Source organism: Python bivittatus, unplaced genomic scaffold (assembly GCF_059951505.1).
Source record: "Python bivittatus isolate LINGU-HERP-01145 unplaced genomic scaffold, Pbiv_v1 ctg000610_np1212, whole genome shotgun sequence".
Lineage (NCBI taxonomy): Eukaryota > Metazoa > Chordata > Lepidosauria > Squamata > Pythonidae > Python > Python bivittatus.
In genome coordinates, this window is record NW_028277088.1 from 48,495,798 (window position 1) to 48,514,279 (window position 18,482).

General features: G+C 35.1%; 1 protein-coding gene across 9 annotated transcripts in view; it reads left to right on the plus strand.

The window, feature by feature from the left end:
- Window positions 1–18,482, plus strand: part of BBS9 (Bardet-Biedl syndrome 9) — a 205,660-nt gene that overhangs the window by 61,572 nt on the left and 125,606 nt on the right. For all 9 annotated transcript variants that reach the window (XR_015797719.1, XR_015797720.1, XM_088149956.1 and 6 more), the window contains one exon: window positions 8,040–8,222. Coding sequence is in view for 7 of the 9 variants with exons in the window: in XM_088149956.1 (XP_088006082.1) it covers window positions 8,040–8,222 (183 nt within the window). In the remaining 2 variants the exon portion in view is untranslated. The remainder of the gene's footprint in view (window positions 1–8,039; window positions 8,223–18,482) is intronic.

Here is an 18,482-nt window from a genome sequence, read left to right on the forward strand (position 1 = left end):
TTAAGATGTCCTCCATATTCCTATGCCTTAAGGGTTACATATCTAACGGTTAGCTGAATGCCTTCTTTTATACATTGCTATGGCAGAATATTAGAAGCTCCCCCCTTTTTTAATGAATTAAAAAACAGTTTTTGTGAGGTTATATGTTTCCAGTAGAAAATGCGAAAACAAGATTTTTAGTAAGAGAAAAAGTTAGAAAGTTACTCTACAGTATAATTTGTCATTTTATAATTGTGTTATTTATGGCAAGGCATGCTGAATATTATATACTTTCATTATACCAGATGAATAATAGCTTATTCTTTCAGCTTTGTAAAAACTTTAAACAGCATTTCATTAAATGTAGAGGAATTTAAAGGTGTACATGTCTTTCTGAGCTTTGCTCAGTGTAAGAATTTGTATTACTGCTAAATGCTAAACATTAACATAAATGCCAGTTTTTAAACACTATTTGCTTATTGATTTCTCTTGAATCAAACAATCTTTACTGCTTGTTCATGCATCAATTTAAATCACGCTCCCATGGTACTTTTTTAAAACTTAGAAAATGATATAATCCTTGACTATTCAAACTTAGCTTCTTATCAACATTCATGCTACAGGTGCCATGAATAACAAGTAATAGTGCAGTAAAAATGATTTACTAGGTGCTGTTCATTATTTGCTCTTTTGTCCTCAGAATTCTTTTGCGTGTGAAGATAATATTTAGAAATATTTGTTTAAGTGGTAGCACTATTTGCTTTTGATTACAAGTAAAAGCAAATGTAAAGTAGGTTTGAAATTCTTGATCCATAGTAAAAAGCAAGTATAACTCATTTTGACTCTTAGTGATCCTGCCTTGACATTTAGACATATATGTAGGATGTAATTTTCTTTAAAGCATAAATGTAATTGGATTTGGGGGGGGGGCACAAATCTCCTCATCCATTTGTGAAGCCTTATCTCTTTTCTACACTCTCTGTAGATCTCTTTGACAACAGCTGCCCCTAATTGGCAGTCCAGTAAAAACTAGTGTAATCTGTACACAGTTTTTAGCATGTTTTTATAAAGAAAGAAAATTTTAGAATTCCCCCTACCCATTCTGACTGGGAAAGAAACCAGGAGATCCTGGTATTGTCCATGTGCAATATCACATGCAAAGTGATCCCAATCACTTTGTGTTATCTCCCAAGGCTTTTGCTTCCCAAAAATGTTTAGTGCACCATTAAGTGTATTAGTGGGCAATTTTTTTTCATGAGCTTATAAGGAAAACGAATTCTCTAGGCAGATATATCAAATCCTGATCTGGGATTTTTTTCAAAAAAATCCTACTACCTTTAAATCATGGAATACGTTTTAACTGATAGAGGCATTGCTAGTAAGGTGTTACCAAAATGTTTTGAAGGCTGTGTAAACTGCAAATTAGTCTTATAAAGCCTACAAATATGTTAGACGCCCAAGGCCAAAAGAAACAACAACTAATATTCAAATCCATAACCTTCATAATGAAGAGCATTCAGAACTCCATAGTCACACTAGATAAGGTAAAACTAAAGCATCACTTTGACCATGAAGAAGGGTCTTAGGGAGGATCTTGTCTATTTGACTAAGTTTAAACTGCCTGAATGCTATGTAAGACAGGTAGCTCCCAGTATGGAAAGCAAAAGGAATTATGATGGATACTACAACCAAACATTCTTGCAAAGGAGTAAAAAAAGATTTCAAGATTGGGCCAGTTTTCCCACCAGTGCCTTGAATTGACCAATGTAAAGGAATGCTTATGATTGTACTGGCAGGATGGTCATTTAACAGTTAGATAAAAATTGTGTGTATTACATTTCCATTAGTGCAGATTCCTTTAATTTGATCTGGGAAAGAAGGAATTGGACAATGAGGCTCTGATTCCTCTGTCACCATAAGGAATTCTTTTAATTTTTGGTGATGTTCCTGGCAGCATTCTTAATCTGTGGCTTTATTATTCTTTTCAGGAACAGGGGTTTTTTTTCAGCCAAGCAGTAGTATGTGTGGAAAGCTTACATGTCTGAGCTGTTTTATAGAAGCAGGGCTTTTTTAACAATTATGTGTGGTTTAGATTTTCCTAATGGTCAAAAATTGTACTGATGAAATCATCACATTTCTCAGATTTATATGTGTTTATTCATACATACCAGTATTTACAGGTTACTGCATACTGCATTAGTTTTAAAACTGTACATTAGCTTGTTTAAATGTTTTTATTTATAACTAAATTAATATGTATTTCAATTGATAGTCTCATTCAGCTGACTATAAATTATAATTAAATGTAACTGAATTAAAAATACAGCAATTTTTATAATCCACTTATAATTTATATTTTACATTCATTATAAATGGATTTTAAAAATTTCTATCTTTGATATTCAGTTATAGTTAATCCCAGCTGAAATTGATGGGACTATCATGTGAGTAATCATGCTTAGAGCAATATAACTGCCCAAGTTACAGAGTTAAGAAAAAGTGGTGGATGGACTTTTTACTTAACTCTGTAGCTAAGTTGGATATAGCAAACCACTTTTTAAATTTAAAAGATTTCTAAAATCTTCAGACATGAAGAAGTCAGAGGTTTGGATTAGTAAACACTTTTGATTTAATATTGTTCATTTTAGAAGAATATAGATAGTAGATGAAGTTCTCACATTTTACCTATACAATTTTGAAATTAAATTTTCCTCTGTTAATAGCCTACATGAGATGTTAATAAATATTTATTAAATGTATAACCCTGACGCGGATTTCCCCCCCTTTGTTTGTGCTTCCTTTGATTTTATCTTTTTAATATAGGCCTCACCAAAAATATTAAATACTGGCATCTGTTTTTCTGTACATATATTTATATGAACAAGCTGAGCATTTGGCCAGACAGAAACATTTACAGAAATATATGTAATTGACGGTTAAAGTTTAAGTGACTTAAGATGGTTAAATTGTTTGCTGTTTAGCCTATATCCATGTCTCTTTGATCTTTGTAATGCTGACTGTATTCCTCTCTATGTTACTGTATCAAAACTGTAAGTTTAGAAGAGTTTTCAGACTTTCATTTGAAAGAATTTGTTCTTTTAAAACCAGATGAAACAAAGGAAATATACTGGAGGAAAGAAATAAAAATAGTGTTTGGGTTGATTTACTCTAGCTTGACATTTTTTAAGCAACAACTATTGCAGCTTAAGTGGAGTCAGCGCTATTCAGTGTTCACCCTCTTGTTGAAGCTTCCTTATGATTGCAGTAGTAAATGGTAAATAAATTTCAAGTTGTAGTTTTACATTGTAAAAGAGAGGAGCAAAAGGCCATTTGTAGCAAGAAATTGCTAATACCAAATTGTGAATTTAGAATACATACATATTTTTGCATATTTAACTTTTAAATGTTGGAAGAGAAGCTATTCATGCAATGTTTAATGTGTGTGTGTGTTATACACATACACAGACATACACATATATTTCCCAGAAGAGAAGTTTATTTTCAGTTACTCTTTGCCTTCCTTCTTTCCTTCTGGATTGTTGTAATCATTTTTTTCTTGTAAGCTCTTTTGGCATAAAGGCCATATGAAAATTTTCATGCAAGTCAGCTTTAAATTAACTTGTCATTTTTTAACAGTAGAAAAGGGCTGAGACAATTGGCTATTGTTAGTTTGTGCCTATTTCATGTTGCCAATCATTTGTCAGTAAAGGCATTACTGAATTGGCTCCAAATAATAGTGTGGTGACTGACAGATGTTTCAGTGACACTGACTTAGCAACTCTACACATTAACAAACAATGTTTTCTTTTTCTTCTATGCGTATATTTGACACTGAACAATGTACAGTCCCACATTCAGATGGCAGGAAAGGAGTCCCTGTCCCATTTCAGATCCCTTTCCTGATATCAGAGTCTGAATGAAATAATTAATTTCAAACTGACATCTCAAAGATCTAAAAAGTACTGGGCCTTGTCAGATGTTAGACTTCATTATGTACCCAATAATTTCACTGAAAGTATGTTAAGATCTTAGGGTATTTCAGATTGCTATTTTCTTTTCTGGTATAGGTTAAACTTTCCTACTGCCTTGCCCCTGTATCTCATATGAACTTGTGCTAGGAATGTGTGAATTAGTAAAGATCCTGTTTGTTTTGTTGTCTACATTAATAGGATACAATTCCAATATATTTTCCCTCTGGTTTATTTTATTAGAAAATTGTGCAATGTTTATTTAATTAGTTTATGCAGATTTTATATGGATCTTCCTTCAGATCGCTTATTATTATTGTAATAAGTAATTATAAAAATTAGTTTGTTGTCTAAACTGCCTAAAAACTCACCATATTTCAGACAGGGAGAACTGAAGGTAGCCAGTTTAGTGTTTAGATTTCAAGAGAATACACTTCAACAAGCTAAAGGAAAAAGTAAGAAGGATTGCATGGATGGAAATTCAGATAGGAAAAAACAGTTCAGGAGAGTTGGGAAATTTTGAATAATGAAATAATTAAGGTCCAAACGCTAACAATACCAAAGAGGGAAGAAAGGGAGACCCCTGATGAAACTGGCATGGTTGCACCAAGATCTCTCCAACAAACTCTATATACAAAGGGAGAATATCAGGAAATAGTCCGAAACAGCAAGGATGGAGTCAGGAAGGCTAAGGCTCAGGATGAGCTAAGGCTTGCTAGGAATGCCAAGAATAACATTCTTCAGGTACAGTATGTGTGGAACAAGAGGAAAGTCAAGGAAACAGTTGACCCGCTGGTTGGAGAAGATGGCAAGATGGTGATAGGCAACAGGGAAAAGGCTAAACTGCTTAATTTCTACCTTGCATCTGTGTTTTCACAAAAGGAAAAAGCAGTCTGACTAATCAGAAGCTGCACCGTGGGAAGCAGAAGAAAAATGCAGATGAAAATAGGAAGGAATTATTGAGAGATCCCTTAATTGCTTTGAATTAATTCAAGTCTCCTGGACTAGATGGATTAAATCCCAGTGTGTTAAAGAAACTGGCAAATGTCATCTCAGAGCCAATGACTGAAATTTTTGAGAAATCAAAACATTGGAAGTGCCAGAAGACTAGAAAAGGGCCAGTGTTATTCCATTATTTTAAAAAGGGAAAAAGGTGGACCTAGAAAGCTACACCAATCAATTTGATGACAATACCTGGGAAAATCCTAAGAAAGATAATCAAGCAGTGGGCTTGCAAGCACTTATAAACTAACATAGTAATTACCAGAAGCTAGCATGGATTTGTTAAAAACAGGTTGTGCCAGACAAATCTTACTGCTTTCTTTGATAATGTGACTAAATGAGTGTATTAAGGGAATGTTGTGGATGTGATGTACCTAGATTTTAGTAAGGCATTTGATCAGTTAGATGAGTAGTTGGAAAACATTTTCTGTAAAGGGCCAGATCCTGCCCCTCCTCTGCCTCCATGGGCACGGCTACCAAGTCTGCAGACCAAGGAGTGTGGCAGCAAGGAGGCCACTGATAGGCTGCTGTCTCCAGTACACCCCAGCCCTGGCTATCACCCTGGGAGCTTAGCTAAGTCTTGATCCTGGCGATCTGGCTCCTGCCCACCTATCCATCCTTAGCTAACAGGCCATTAAAAAAAAGAAAGAAAAACAGGTCCTGGGCTGGATTTGGCCCACAGACTGTAATTTGCCAACTTCTGAATTACTGTCAGTCTTTCGAGGTAATCCAGACCAGGAAACCAAAATCATGAATACTAATACTACTATTATAAGGTTACAATAACCAAATCTTCCAAATCTGAATGTACCTTTCCCTACCCTGCCTTTATGTTCCAGAGAACTAGGATGAGTCAATTCTGAGACACTTACTCAAATTACATTCTTGCTTTGGGCTTATATTTCGTTTATCACACTGTTGCCTAGGCTGTGCCTCTTCTTCCTGTCTCTCAAGGTTATTCTCATAGGCCATTACAATTAGACCATAGCCTCTTTCTTGATAAACTGGAACAATACTTGATGGATGATCCCACTCCTAGATGAACCATAGCCAACACATGGTCTTTAATGGGTCTGGGTCCACATGGAGGGAGGTATGCAATGGGGGTATCTCAGGGTTCTATCCTGGGTCCAGTACTCTTTGACATCTTCATAAAGGACTTAGATGAGGATCTATGAACATCTTAGAAGAGACATTCATAAAATTTGTGAACAGCACAAAGCACTGGGTGGGGGGATTGCTAACACTCCAGAAGACAACTTAAGATTCAGAAACATCTTGATAGGCTTGACCACTGGACCTTTCCAACAAAATGTTGTTCAGTGGTGAGAAATGTAAAGTTCTGAACTTATGTAGGAAAAGCCATATCCACAAATACAAAACAGGTAATATCTGGCTTAGCAGTAGTACTTGCAAGAAAGATCTGAGAGTTTTGGTAGACCAAAGATTAAACATGAGCCAGCAATATGCTACAACTGCCAAAAGAGCCAATGCAGTTTTGGGCTGAATCAACAGAGATATAGAGTTATGTCCATTCGTTCAGTGACCATTCAAAGTTATAACAGCGCTGAACAAGGGGGACCAGTCCTCAAAGTTGTGGCTGTCACAGCATCCTGTGGTCACATGATCACCATTTGCAATCTTTCCTGTCAGCTTCCCACAAGCAAAATCAATGGGGAAGCTGGCAGGAGGTCGTAAATTACTCCTGCTCCTGCCGCTTTTTCTCCCAAGGAGCCCCTGGGCAGCGGGGGATCTCATACTCTGTAGTGTCAGCCCACCCATACTCATGCCCACATGCCCGCACTCTGTAGCACCTGCCCACACGCCAACCCCCAGCACTCACCTCCATTGCACTTGCACCCACCTGTAGCAGCCACCCGCATACCCCCCCCCCCATACTCACTATTAAGTCATGCGTGTTTCATCACTGGAGGTTTTCAATAAAAGATTGGACAGCTGTTTGTCCAGGATGGTATGAGGATTTGTGCACTAAATGCCCTCCAAAATCCCTTCCAACTCTATTTTATTAACTTTGCTTTTAATGGAGATCAACCTACTTTTATATTTTCCCTGTTGCAATGTTTAAAAAGAAAAATTAGACCAATATAATTACTAACATTACTACAAAATTTTTCATTAGATTTCACAGGCAGTTGTTTTGTCAATTCTTTTATGAGAGATAAGCAAAGAGTAATTCATGCTATTTGCTGTTCTGCTGTAACATCTGTTCATGCAGAATCCCTAAATTCACTGACAGAATCCATGGAAGTATTCTTTTATACCCTTGATTTGTGAAGTTGAGCAAGTTGGCTGTTTGGAGAGTCTCTTGTCTGGATTTAAATGAGAAATGAATAATAATGTGTTTACGAAAAGAAAGTATTTTTGATTTTTAAAAATCCCATTTATTTAGGATGTTTCTATGTTTTTCCACTGATATTCTGAATATATGAATAGGACAAAATATTCTGCCAATTTATTAAAAAAAAATTCTAGCATTTCCACTCAGTACACCTTCAATTTCCTTCCAAAGCCTTTGTGTGCCAGTAGTTATACTTGTGCTATAAACATAGGTGAATTAAACATATGCCAAGTAATGTACTGATCACATAAACTAATAATATGTTTGTGAGGATGTGTCTTTGTAAAATCTTTTGATAACAGGCTTTATGTAGAAGGAACAGATGTTTTTTCATTTAAAAATAAATGATGTACTTAGGAAATTACTGAGTTAATGGAGTTAAGGAAATTATGGAGTTAATATTCACTCTCAGAATAGTATCACAAGTGGCATTTAAATGGATGTTTATAGTTTATTAAGGCCTATTGTATTGTGTACTGAGGATCAGCTTGAAGAATTCCCCATACAGTGTACATATAGACTACAGATTCCATTCTGTTGATTGCAATGACATGTTAATTACACTGCCATGTGGATTTTAATAAGATGGCAAACACAAGAAGGTTTATATTTTTGACAACGAAAGTTCATTAGGTTCTTCTAAAGAAAACTAGAGTTAGCCAAATGTAATGTTAGTGTTCAGTATTCAGGAATGCTAAAATATACCTAACAGAAGTTTATAATTTTTGTAGGTAATAGCTCTAGCAGATGCAGCTGAAGAAAACCAAGCCATTATGTTCCAGGCATTCACAAAGTTAAAAAGTGCCACCCAGCTGGTAATCCTGCTGATTAGCCTGTGGCAGAAACTGAGTGCTGACCAAGTTGCTATTCTGGAAGCTACATTTCTGCCATTAACACAGAATACTCAAGAGCTGGTAAGAATGTGCTAAGTTTATCTTTAAACCTAGAAAAGTATTAAATTCATAAGGGATGATTTTTAATGCAGTTTTCTTTCCCTTTTTTTGTAAGCATGGAAATTTGAATTAATGTTTGGGTTAACTCTACTTGAATCAGAGTGGCTTTTTGTTACTGAAGGGCAGTGAGCTGCTTCAGGCAGCACATTTGGAGTGCGTTATTAAGGGGCAACAGAAACAAATGCAGAACATACTGTTTCCTCCTTCATTGTGCTCACTTTCATTTATACAGAAGGCTTTCATATCTTTACGGTGTGCAAGGCAGAAATGTATAACTTTCTGCCTCGTGGACATAAGTTGTGGGTTTATACTTAGTGGAGCAAGCTCTTGTTTTTCAGGGAACAAGTCTGTTTTAGGAAGCCAAAGTCACAGAGATGGAGAAGCTTAAAGAGCCAGAGAAGCACATAGACGAGACCTTTCATTATATAATATCTTCATCCCACTTTCGAGTTAATAGAGAGTTTTTGTTAACCTACAAAAGCTTTATTAATTAGCTTAAGCATTACACATACATTCACTCACATCACTACTAAATTGGCCAGGTGCGGCATTGTGTACATTAATTGGGGGTCTTCCAACCAATTCCCTGTCCAGGCTTTTTATCTCATGTCAGCAGCTTTCTATCACATGTCACCTCAGCTGCCATTTTCTTCAGGATCACTGGCTGTTGCTGTACAGGTAGACCTCACAGTTACAACAGTGTTGAAAAAATAACTTTGCAACCAAGGTGCACATTTACGACCTTTGCAGCTTCTCTCTCTGTCATGTGTTCACCATTACAGTCAGTTAGTATGCATTGTCCCGTGCCTGACCCTTCCCTCCCCCCCACCCCCAGAGTGGAGTGATTGCTTAAATGAGCAATCTCTTCCTCAGCTGCTTTTCTCTGCAGTGCAGCACTTCTCCAAAAGGTGCTAACTGCAAGTTAACAAGCTCAGCTCTGTGATCTTAATTAGTGGGTTTGCAGCTGCTGCCTGTAACTAACAAGACTTTAATCACTTTCACACATTTTGCTTTTGTTTGCCTCCTAAGTGGCTTGAGGCTTGGAGACGTGAGCGCACTAGGCAGACAGCCAGCACCAGCACATTCCTTACAATGTGTATTCCCCATTGTTTGCCTGTTTACACACAATATCCATTAAAATAAAGCTGAAAACAAAAGTACTCTCCCCCCCCAACCAGATGCCAGACCAAACATCCTTGCAGCTCAACCTCCCTCCTAATCAAATGCTTGGGGGAAGATCCAGGTCTTCATGGTCCTCCAGAAGGCTAAGGGTAGGGATCCCTCAGATCTCAAATTGAAAGGCTGTTCCAAAGGGCTGGGGTGGCCAACAAGAAGGCGAGTGATATGGGATAGCTGGGCCAGCCACCAAAAAGGTGAATATGAGAAATACTTTGAACAGTAGAATTGAAACAAATGCTATACATAAATCTTTATAACCAAGAAAAAGAAAATGACAAAAAAAAAAGTCATACATCTGGAAAAATGATAAGATTGTAGGTATTGATGATGTAACTGTTGAAATTTTAAAATAGCGATGTGGTTTGCTTAAGGAGTTTTATGACTTTTTAAAATGTATGAAGATTGTATCTGAATCTGAAAATTGGAAGAATGACATTATTATTCCCCTATTACAAAGGGAAAGTTAACAAGAATGAGTTCCAAAAGTGCAAAGGATTCATTTATTAAGTTTCCTGGAAAGGTGTTTGGCAGAAGTCTGATTGAAAGAGTATGAGAGGTAACGATGAACAAAATTTAGGAAGAGCAATAGGACTTTTTGCTAGGAAAAATGCACAAACATGAGAAGAAAGTGTATTGTACATTTTTTGATTTTGAGAAGGCATTTTATAATGTTAATAGGCTTGAATTATGGAATGTTTTGTGTGAATATGGAGTGAAGATTAGTTGCTGAATACAGTCACAGCAGTGTATGATTGAAGTAATACAGTGATAATAAATGGAATAGTTCGTTAGTGAATGGTTCAACATTGAGAAGGGCGTAAGATAAACATGTATAAGGAATGCTTATAATGAAGTTAAAAGTATGCTGATTGGGGTTATGACTGTGTATTCAGACATGCTGTGCTATTGTCTGAGAACCTGAATGATTTGCAGCAAATATTAGCTAGATTGTTTGATGCAACAAGAAGTAGAGATCTGAATATTAATGTATAGAAAACCAAGATAGTTGTGTTTGATAAGCAAAATAGATAAACAACATATACATAAATGGTGAAAAGCTAGAACAAATATATGAATTTGTGTACCTTATTAGAAAGTTCATTAAAGATGGAGTAATAATTGGAATAATTTTAAGATATACAATACTGGTAGAAAAGGAATGGGTGGTATTTCATCTGTTGTGAGAAATGAATGTCCAAAGAAACAGAAATAGCTTGTATAAAACTAAGTTTCTGCCCATTTTGTTAGATGAAAATGAGAGTTGTCAGAAGACACGTAACAGCTAAGTTAAATGCAATGGGAATAGTGTTTTGATGTATATATAGTAAAACAAGGAGAGATAGGGTCAAGAATGGATGCGTGCTGAGTGAATCTATATTTGCTTTAATGCAAAGATACTAACAAAAATGTATACCAAAACAAAAACAAAAAGAGAGAAAAAGGACAAATATAATATATGTAGAAAACACCTCAGTTTTTTAATAGAGCATTAAACCTTGACCACATGGAGTAATATTGATTAGTCTTTCCACTATATTGATAGAGAGCCAGCTGAAAACCAGAGAGTGAACACACATCAATCCAAGTTTGTATATCTGGCTTTCAATTAAAAAAGTAGCCTTTTTTGCTGTAATCCATGTCTGATAAATCCAGAATTCATCAAATAATATTGCAAATTTTGGTGTATAATTCAAATCACATTCACATCTTTAAGTTATACAGTGGGGCAAAAAAGTATTTAGTCAGCCACCAATTGTGCAAGTTCTCCCACTTAAAAAGATGAGAGAGGCCTGTAATTTTCATCATAGGTATACCTCAACTATGAAAGAGAAAATGAGAAAAAAAATCCAGAAAATCACATTGTCTGATTTTTAAAGAATTTATTTGCAAATCATGGTGGAAAATAAGTATTTGGTCACCTACAAACAAACAAGATATCTGGCTCTCACGAACCTGTAACTACTTCTTTAAGAGGCTCCTCTGTCCTCCACTTGTTACCTGTAGTAATGGCACCTGTTTGACCTTGTTATCAGTATAAAAGACACCTGTCCACAACCTCAAACAGTCACACTCCAAACTCCACTATGGCCAAGACCAAAGAGCTGTTGAAGGACACCAGAAACAAAATTGTAGACCAGGCTGGGAAGACTGAATCTGCAATAGGCAAGCAGCTTGGTGGGAAGAAATCAACTGTGGGAGTAATAATTAGAAAATGGAAGACATACAAGACCACTGATAATCTCCCTTCTGGGGCTCCACGCATAATCTGGGGCTCCATGCAAGATCTCACCCTGTGGGGTCAAAATGATCACAAGAATGGTGAGCAAAAATCCCAGAACCACATGGGGGGACCTAGTGAATGACCTGCAGAGAGCTGGGACCAAAGTAACAAAGGCTACCATCAGTAACACACTACACTGCCAGGGACTCAAATCCTGCAGTGTCAGACGTGTCCCCCTGCTTAAGCCAGTACATGTCTGGGCCCGTCTGAAGTTTGCTAGAGAGCATTTGGATGATCCAGAAGAGGATTGGGAGAATGTCATATGGTCAGATGAAACCAAAGTAGAACGTTTTGGTCTAAACTCAACTCATCGTGTTTGGAGGAGAGAGAATGCTGAGTTGCATCCAAAGAACACCATACCTACTGTGAAGCATGGGGGTGGAAACATCATGCTTTGGGGCTGTTTTTCTGCAAAGGGACCAGGACGACTGATCCATGTAAAGGAAAGAATGAATGGGGCCATGTATCGTGAGATTTTGAGTGAACACCTCCTTCCATCAGCAAGGGCACTGAAGATGAAATGTGGCTGGGTCTTTCAGCATGACAATCATGACACAATCAGCATGACACACCGCCCGGGCAACGAAGGAGTGGCTTCGTAAGAAGCATTTCAAGGTCCTGGAGTGGCCTAGCCAGTCTCCAGATCTCAACCCCATGGAAAACCTTTGGAGGGAGTTGAAAGTCCTGTTGCCCAGCGACAGCCCCAAAACATCACTGCTCTAGAGGAGATCTGCATGGAGGAATGGGCCAAAATACCAGCAACAGTGTGTGAAAACCTTGTGAAGACTTACAGAAAACGTTTGACCTCTGTCATTGCCAACAAAGGATATATAACAAAGTATTGAGATGAACTTTTGATATTGACCAAATACTTATTTTCCACCATGATTTGCAAATAAATTCTTTAAAAATCAGACAATGTGATTTTCTGGATTTTTTTCCCCATTTTGTCTCTCATAGTTGAGGTATACCTATGATGAAAATTACAGGCCTCTCTCATCTTTTTAAGTGGGAGAACTTGCACAATTGGTGGCTGACTAAATACTTTTTTGCCCCACTGTATTAGTCTTCCCAATACTATACCAATATAGTTAAGGATTTTAAGACAATAGCGAGACAAGGACATACCATATGTATAAGTGTACCCTCCATCATTTTGTAGTTCCAACATAAGAAAGTTGATAGCCAACCCTTTGTAAGCATTCTCTCAGGTATACATTAAACATGAAATAAAAGTATTATTAATCTCATCTTAAGATACTAAGAAATATACTATTCTTTCCACAAAAAAGTAGTAGTCAGAATGAAGAAGAATGATAAAGATGAAAATCAGGAAAATTAAAATCTCTGTCGTATGCTAACCACAATTTAGAAAAACTGGGGGTTTGTCCTTCCTATAAAAATCTTAATAATTTACCAATCTGCTTGAAATACCTAAAGTTGTTAACATGGGAATCCCTTCTGAGTACATTTATCAATCTTGAAGTAATACTCATTTTTACAATGCTTTTCTTTACCCATAACTGATGTTTTATTTTTAATCATATATTAATATTAAAATGAGGTAAATAGTTTGAAATAATTAACTCTTCAGAAATAATTGTTTTCCCTTGGGGTAAATATTCTAATATATTTCAAATATAAATCAAAACACCGTTTTTTACAGATTTACACAGATACATTATAGCCTATAGGAAGTATGTGAGACATATCCCAATTAATTGAATAAACTCACATTTTACCAAATGGTTGAACTATATCAATACATTTTTGTGTGAAATGTTAGTAATTATCAATAAGACAGCATCAGATTTAACAACAATTTGTATTAAACTCCAGCTGCTTTTATGTCCAGAATATCTTTTGGTAGTCTGATAAGACAGTCCAGTGGCTCCAATATCAGTGTAAATATAATAAAGAATATTCTTGATGAGTTCCACAAAGTATCTTGATAAGTAACAAAATCCATTTGTAATGACCCTGGCCAAAGAATTAGAATATCACCTTTTAATCAGATTAATAATTTTAAAAATGTATTTGACCCAAACTTGTTCCAAATACAAATAATATACACATACACATATAAACTATATGCACATAATAAACTTCTTCTTTCTTGATCCAGTTCTTATTGCTACATGTATCTGGAAGCCACAATTATCTCTGGGTTGTTTTGCCTTAGGTATATACAGCAGTAAACAACCTTAAATTGTTTGACATTTCTTTTGTTTACTTTTGGGCAAAATCCAAGTGAACTATATTAGAAAGAGGCCAAGATTTCTCAGATGAATGGAATGATTCAGAAAGGTTGAAACCATACTTTAAAAAACCTTTACATTTGTTTGCCTTTGGAGCAGACTGTTCAATGCCATATACATATACATGTATGTGTGTATACATATTTACACTATATATTATCAAATTCCAAAGGATCAGACATAAATGATATGCACTAAATTGAAAACCTGAACTAAATGACATTTTGGAGAAAAGAAATTCTCCCCAGGATACTATAATAATTTCATACTGAATTTTAGACTGTCACAGAAATCTGAATATAATTTAAAGAGAATATAGTTTCTAGTGCGTATATAGTGTGTTCTTAACATTCCATTGGTATTTTCAAAACAATGTTTGTAAATTGTATTCATGTTCCCCACAAAAACCTGAGTGGCTCTATGATGGGAAACATTCTGGCATCTTTTTTAGACAGACCTGTAAGGTCTCATTTTTATTATTGAATAAAATAAGTTCCAGGTCACTTACTTTAAAGTAATCCTGAAGTGACATCTGTCATAAGTTGTACCTTGGTTGTAAATCTTTTTAAAATAACTATGATTATTTACACAGGCTTCATTTATTTATAGTAAAAAAAAAAAAAAGATAGGGTGGTAAATGTTTTTCTTGTTTTTTTATCAGATTTTAAGCGGGTAAACTTAGGAAAATAATCTTGAACATGGTAAAAATAGCATGCATATATATATACACACACACAAACACAGACACAAACATATATATACTTAAAATGTTAGCCATTTTGTCTGAGTTACTAAACTAACAAATGGTTATGCATTTGTATTATCTTTTGAGAGAGGGTTTCAAGGTATATTGAAGTTCAACAGGAAAAAGGTCTTTAATCTCAGGATAACTGGCAATTGCTTTGGAGGTGCTAAGTAGTGAAAAAAAGACCTATTTGTTATTCCGTGGACAAATCCCAAATTGGGGTTGAACCTAAGTGAAAAATGATACAGGAAGAAATATTTTAAAACTACTCTTTTAAGATGATTGTTCAAATCACATTTGAAACTTCTCTGACTATATTTACTTAAAAGAACAACAACCCAGAGAGATCCATAGAGAGACATGCAGTTTAGTTCTAAAAAAATATAACCATGTTGGTCAATTACATGCAAGATTCTGGTTTAATTTTCTTATTCTCAATTTTTCTCAAGTATAATGTTTGTGTATATTTGCATGCATTCCATTTCCAATCTACTTTTTATTTGTATTTCTCACATAAAAGATTTCAACATGTTAGAGGGCTAGGTTGCTTGGAAAACAGATAAACTCAAGCATTTGTTTCTTTGTTACAGCAAGTTAGTGTGGAAATTCTTCAGTGATAGAGAAACTCTTGTTTGTTACATGGAACAGTTTGGATTTACCAGATATTTGATTTGATCTTTGAGGAAGTTCATCTAATAAGAACACTTCATTTTAAAGTTTGAAACTAAACATAAAGACTTGTCCTGAATAATATTCTGTTTTTATTATTCGCAAATTTTATCCCGTTAAAAATAGACCTATAATTTTATTTTTGTATTACATTTATTGTCTTAAAGTCATTTCCTTATCCTAAAACTTAAGAACAAATCTTGTCCTGGAATTGACTTTTCTACTTGTTGCATTTCACTGAGTTGTTAGAATTTTGATGTACTCTTTGAAACATGATGTCTTGGCATTTAAACTTTGTACATTGTTGCCCAAAACAAAAAGTGTAAGAAAGAAAATATTTTTAACCATTTAAAGGAAAATCCTAATAATAATCTTCTGTCAGAGGAAACTAGCATTACCCAAAGGATAATTATTGGAAAGTTTATAATATATTTAACTATTTTATTGTCCAAAATTATTATTTACACATCAGTTATGACTGAAAATCTTTTTTCATCTGTTTTGTGGTGATCTTTCTTTCAGACATCATGCAGACCACAAAGAAAAATACATTCGACTTTAAATTCTATTTTTATTATGTCTATTTAACTTTTTATCTTATATAATATTGTGTGTGCGTGTGTATATGTATAAAACAGACCTGTTCCAGAGCTGTTCTAGAGCTTTTAATCCAAATTGTTTGCTAGAGGCATCCATCTTGGAGATGGGGTTTAGAGTTTATATATTGATTTATATTGTATTTTTTTACTGTTCTACCCCACCCAGAACAGTTTTTAGTGAGTTTAATGGAATTTACTTCCCAAGAATTGAATACAGAATTGCAATTCTATTGATCAGAATGAATGTGGTAATATGCTGTTAAAAATTTTCCTATAATGTGGTTTATCTTTCAGCATACATAGTTTTTAATGTGTATATAAACCAACTGAATTTTCAATCAACTTAATATTTCTACTTGCTTTCTGATTATGAAAGCTCATGCCAAGATAAGCCAGTCAGCCAACATCTGAGATATTCTTGTGCTTTTTATTTCCCGCTTCAGCTCTAAACATGAAGAACAAGGTCTGCACACTAAAAATAGAATATCGGAAAAGGAAAGTACTGTGTTATGGGGTTTGTGTATATCTTCCCCAACCTCTGAAAAAAAATTGTATTTTTGATAAAGAATAAATTATCCATGTAGTTTCCTCCCACTTATTCAGTTATAGAGAGTATTTAATCTAAATGTTATGCTTCTGGTCATATAGTGAAATGAGTGAACCAGTTACATAATGCCTTCCCCCCTTTTAAAACGTTTAAGTAATACAAATACATCTCAGCATTCTACCTTTATTCAGCTCTTTAGAGGGAACTGGTGAGATGGCACATCCTTTCCAATGGCCTGAGTAAGAACAGTTCTTCTATCCCTCTCTTTCTGAATTATCTCCTGTAGTATCTATGAATTTGTAGCTGTATTAAGAGGAAAAATAAAACACTGAAATCCAAAGAATAAACCTGCGAAACTGTTGAAACTCATGTAGTGTCACGCATCTCTCCATCACTATCATTGAACTTGTTTATCTCTTGGTAGTTGATTTACATATAGACAACAGATATAACCCAGAGAAAAGTCTTTGGCTAACATAGTTTGACAACTGATGAAAGAGATATAGACTCACATTTTGTCCACATCTTCTTAAGCTGTTTGGTCAGAATCAAAATATCTTAATGAATTATAATAATACATTTATACATTTTGTACATGTGCATATAGGTGATTAGTTTTCTTTTAAAATGTTTGTGACAAGTTGTTTTTATAGGCTTAATTTATATAAATTGGTTGGGCATAGAGCTTCTAATCCATACAATGCATTTTCATCACATAAAGTTTGCACAAAGTAATTAGTTTGAAACAGATATACAGAGTCTTTTTTAAATTTTCCTCATCTACATTATGTATTTTTTAGCCTTTATCTTTAAAGCTATCTTATAATAGTAAGACGCCTGCTTTCTTTAGGTGATTAATTTTTGTAGTAGTCTCTCTGTATATCAGCTATTGGTGACTCTGATTTGAGTTTGGCTGTTAAAACAGTCTTTAGGTACAAATTACAGTAATAGCTTGAGGCTATAAATAGTTCAGGTTAAAATCCAAAATATGACCAGCATGTGAGATGTTACTATTTTTCTCTTATTTATGGTCAAAACCTCCCTCCCAAAAGGGAATTCAATTACAGTACTGTACCGTTGTTAAATTATACAGGGAAAAAACAATAAAAGGAGACTCATGAAATGACCACAAGGGATAGTTCAACCTAAGGTCAAACTTAGCACTTCTTGACAGCAATTGAAATGGAATAGAATTTAGCTACTTTCATCAATGGACTGATTTTCCTAATAAAATAATACACAGCCTACTTTGCAGGTCACTTGTTAAGGAGGGGAATTATTAGATTGGAGTGCCAGATGGCATAAAAAGTACAACACATGAGTGACTATGGCATCATCCAAGCATGAACAGAAACACTCTAAAAAAGGACTATTAGTCTACCTTCCTTCCAATACTCTAGAGAGTAAAATGCTAAACTTTGCTAAGATAAAAGTTTTCCTACAAGGAACAGAAAGAATGTTAAAGAAGTATTTGGATTTAGAGAATGGTCTGCAGAATAGGTCTCTGTTGTAAAGGTTCAAGGCTTTAAGTCTCTTCTACTGGTCCAAATAAAGCACTTTTTGTTTGAGCTCTATAAGGGCTTTTTTGGGACCAGGAATGATCAAGGATTGAAATGAAATACCATGATATGCTGGAGCATTGGCTTCAACTGTTTTCCTACAAGAAAATAACTCTACTAAGAATGGATTGAACTAACGCTGAAAATTAGTTTTAGCCAGTGCTTGAGACGGTAAATTCTCCCACAGAGACAAAGGCAAATTCCAAACAAAGAAGTGTGAAGGAAACGTGAATCAGAGTTCTTATATAATATAATATATATTACTTTTAGGATGCTTGGGTCCATATAGAAACAGCTATGCCTTGTATTGCAGGAAGCACAGCACCTTTGCTCTAAATAGCTTAATAGTTACAGTATTTCATTTTGGAGAGAGGGGAGAAAACT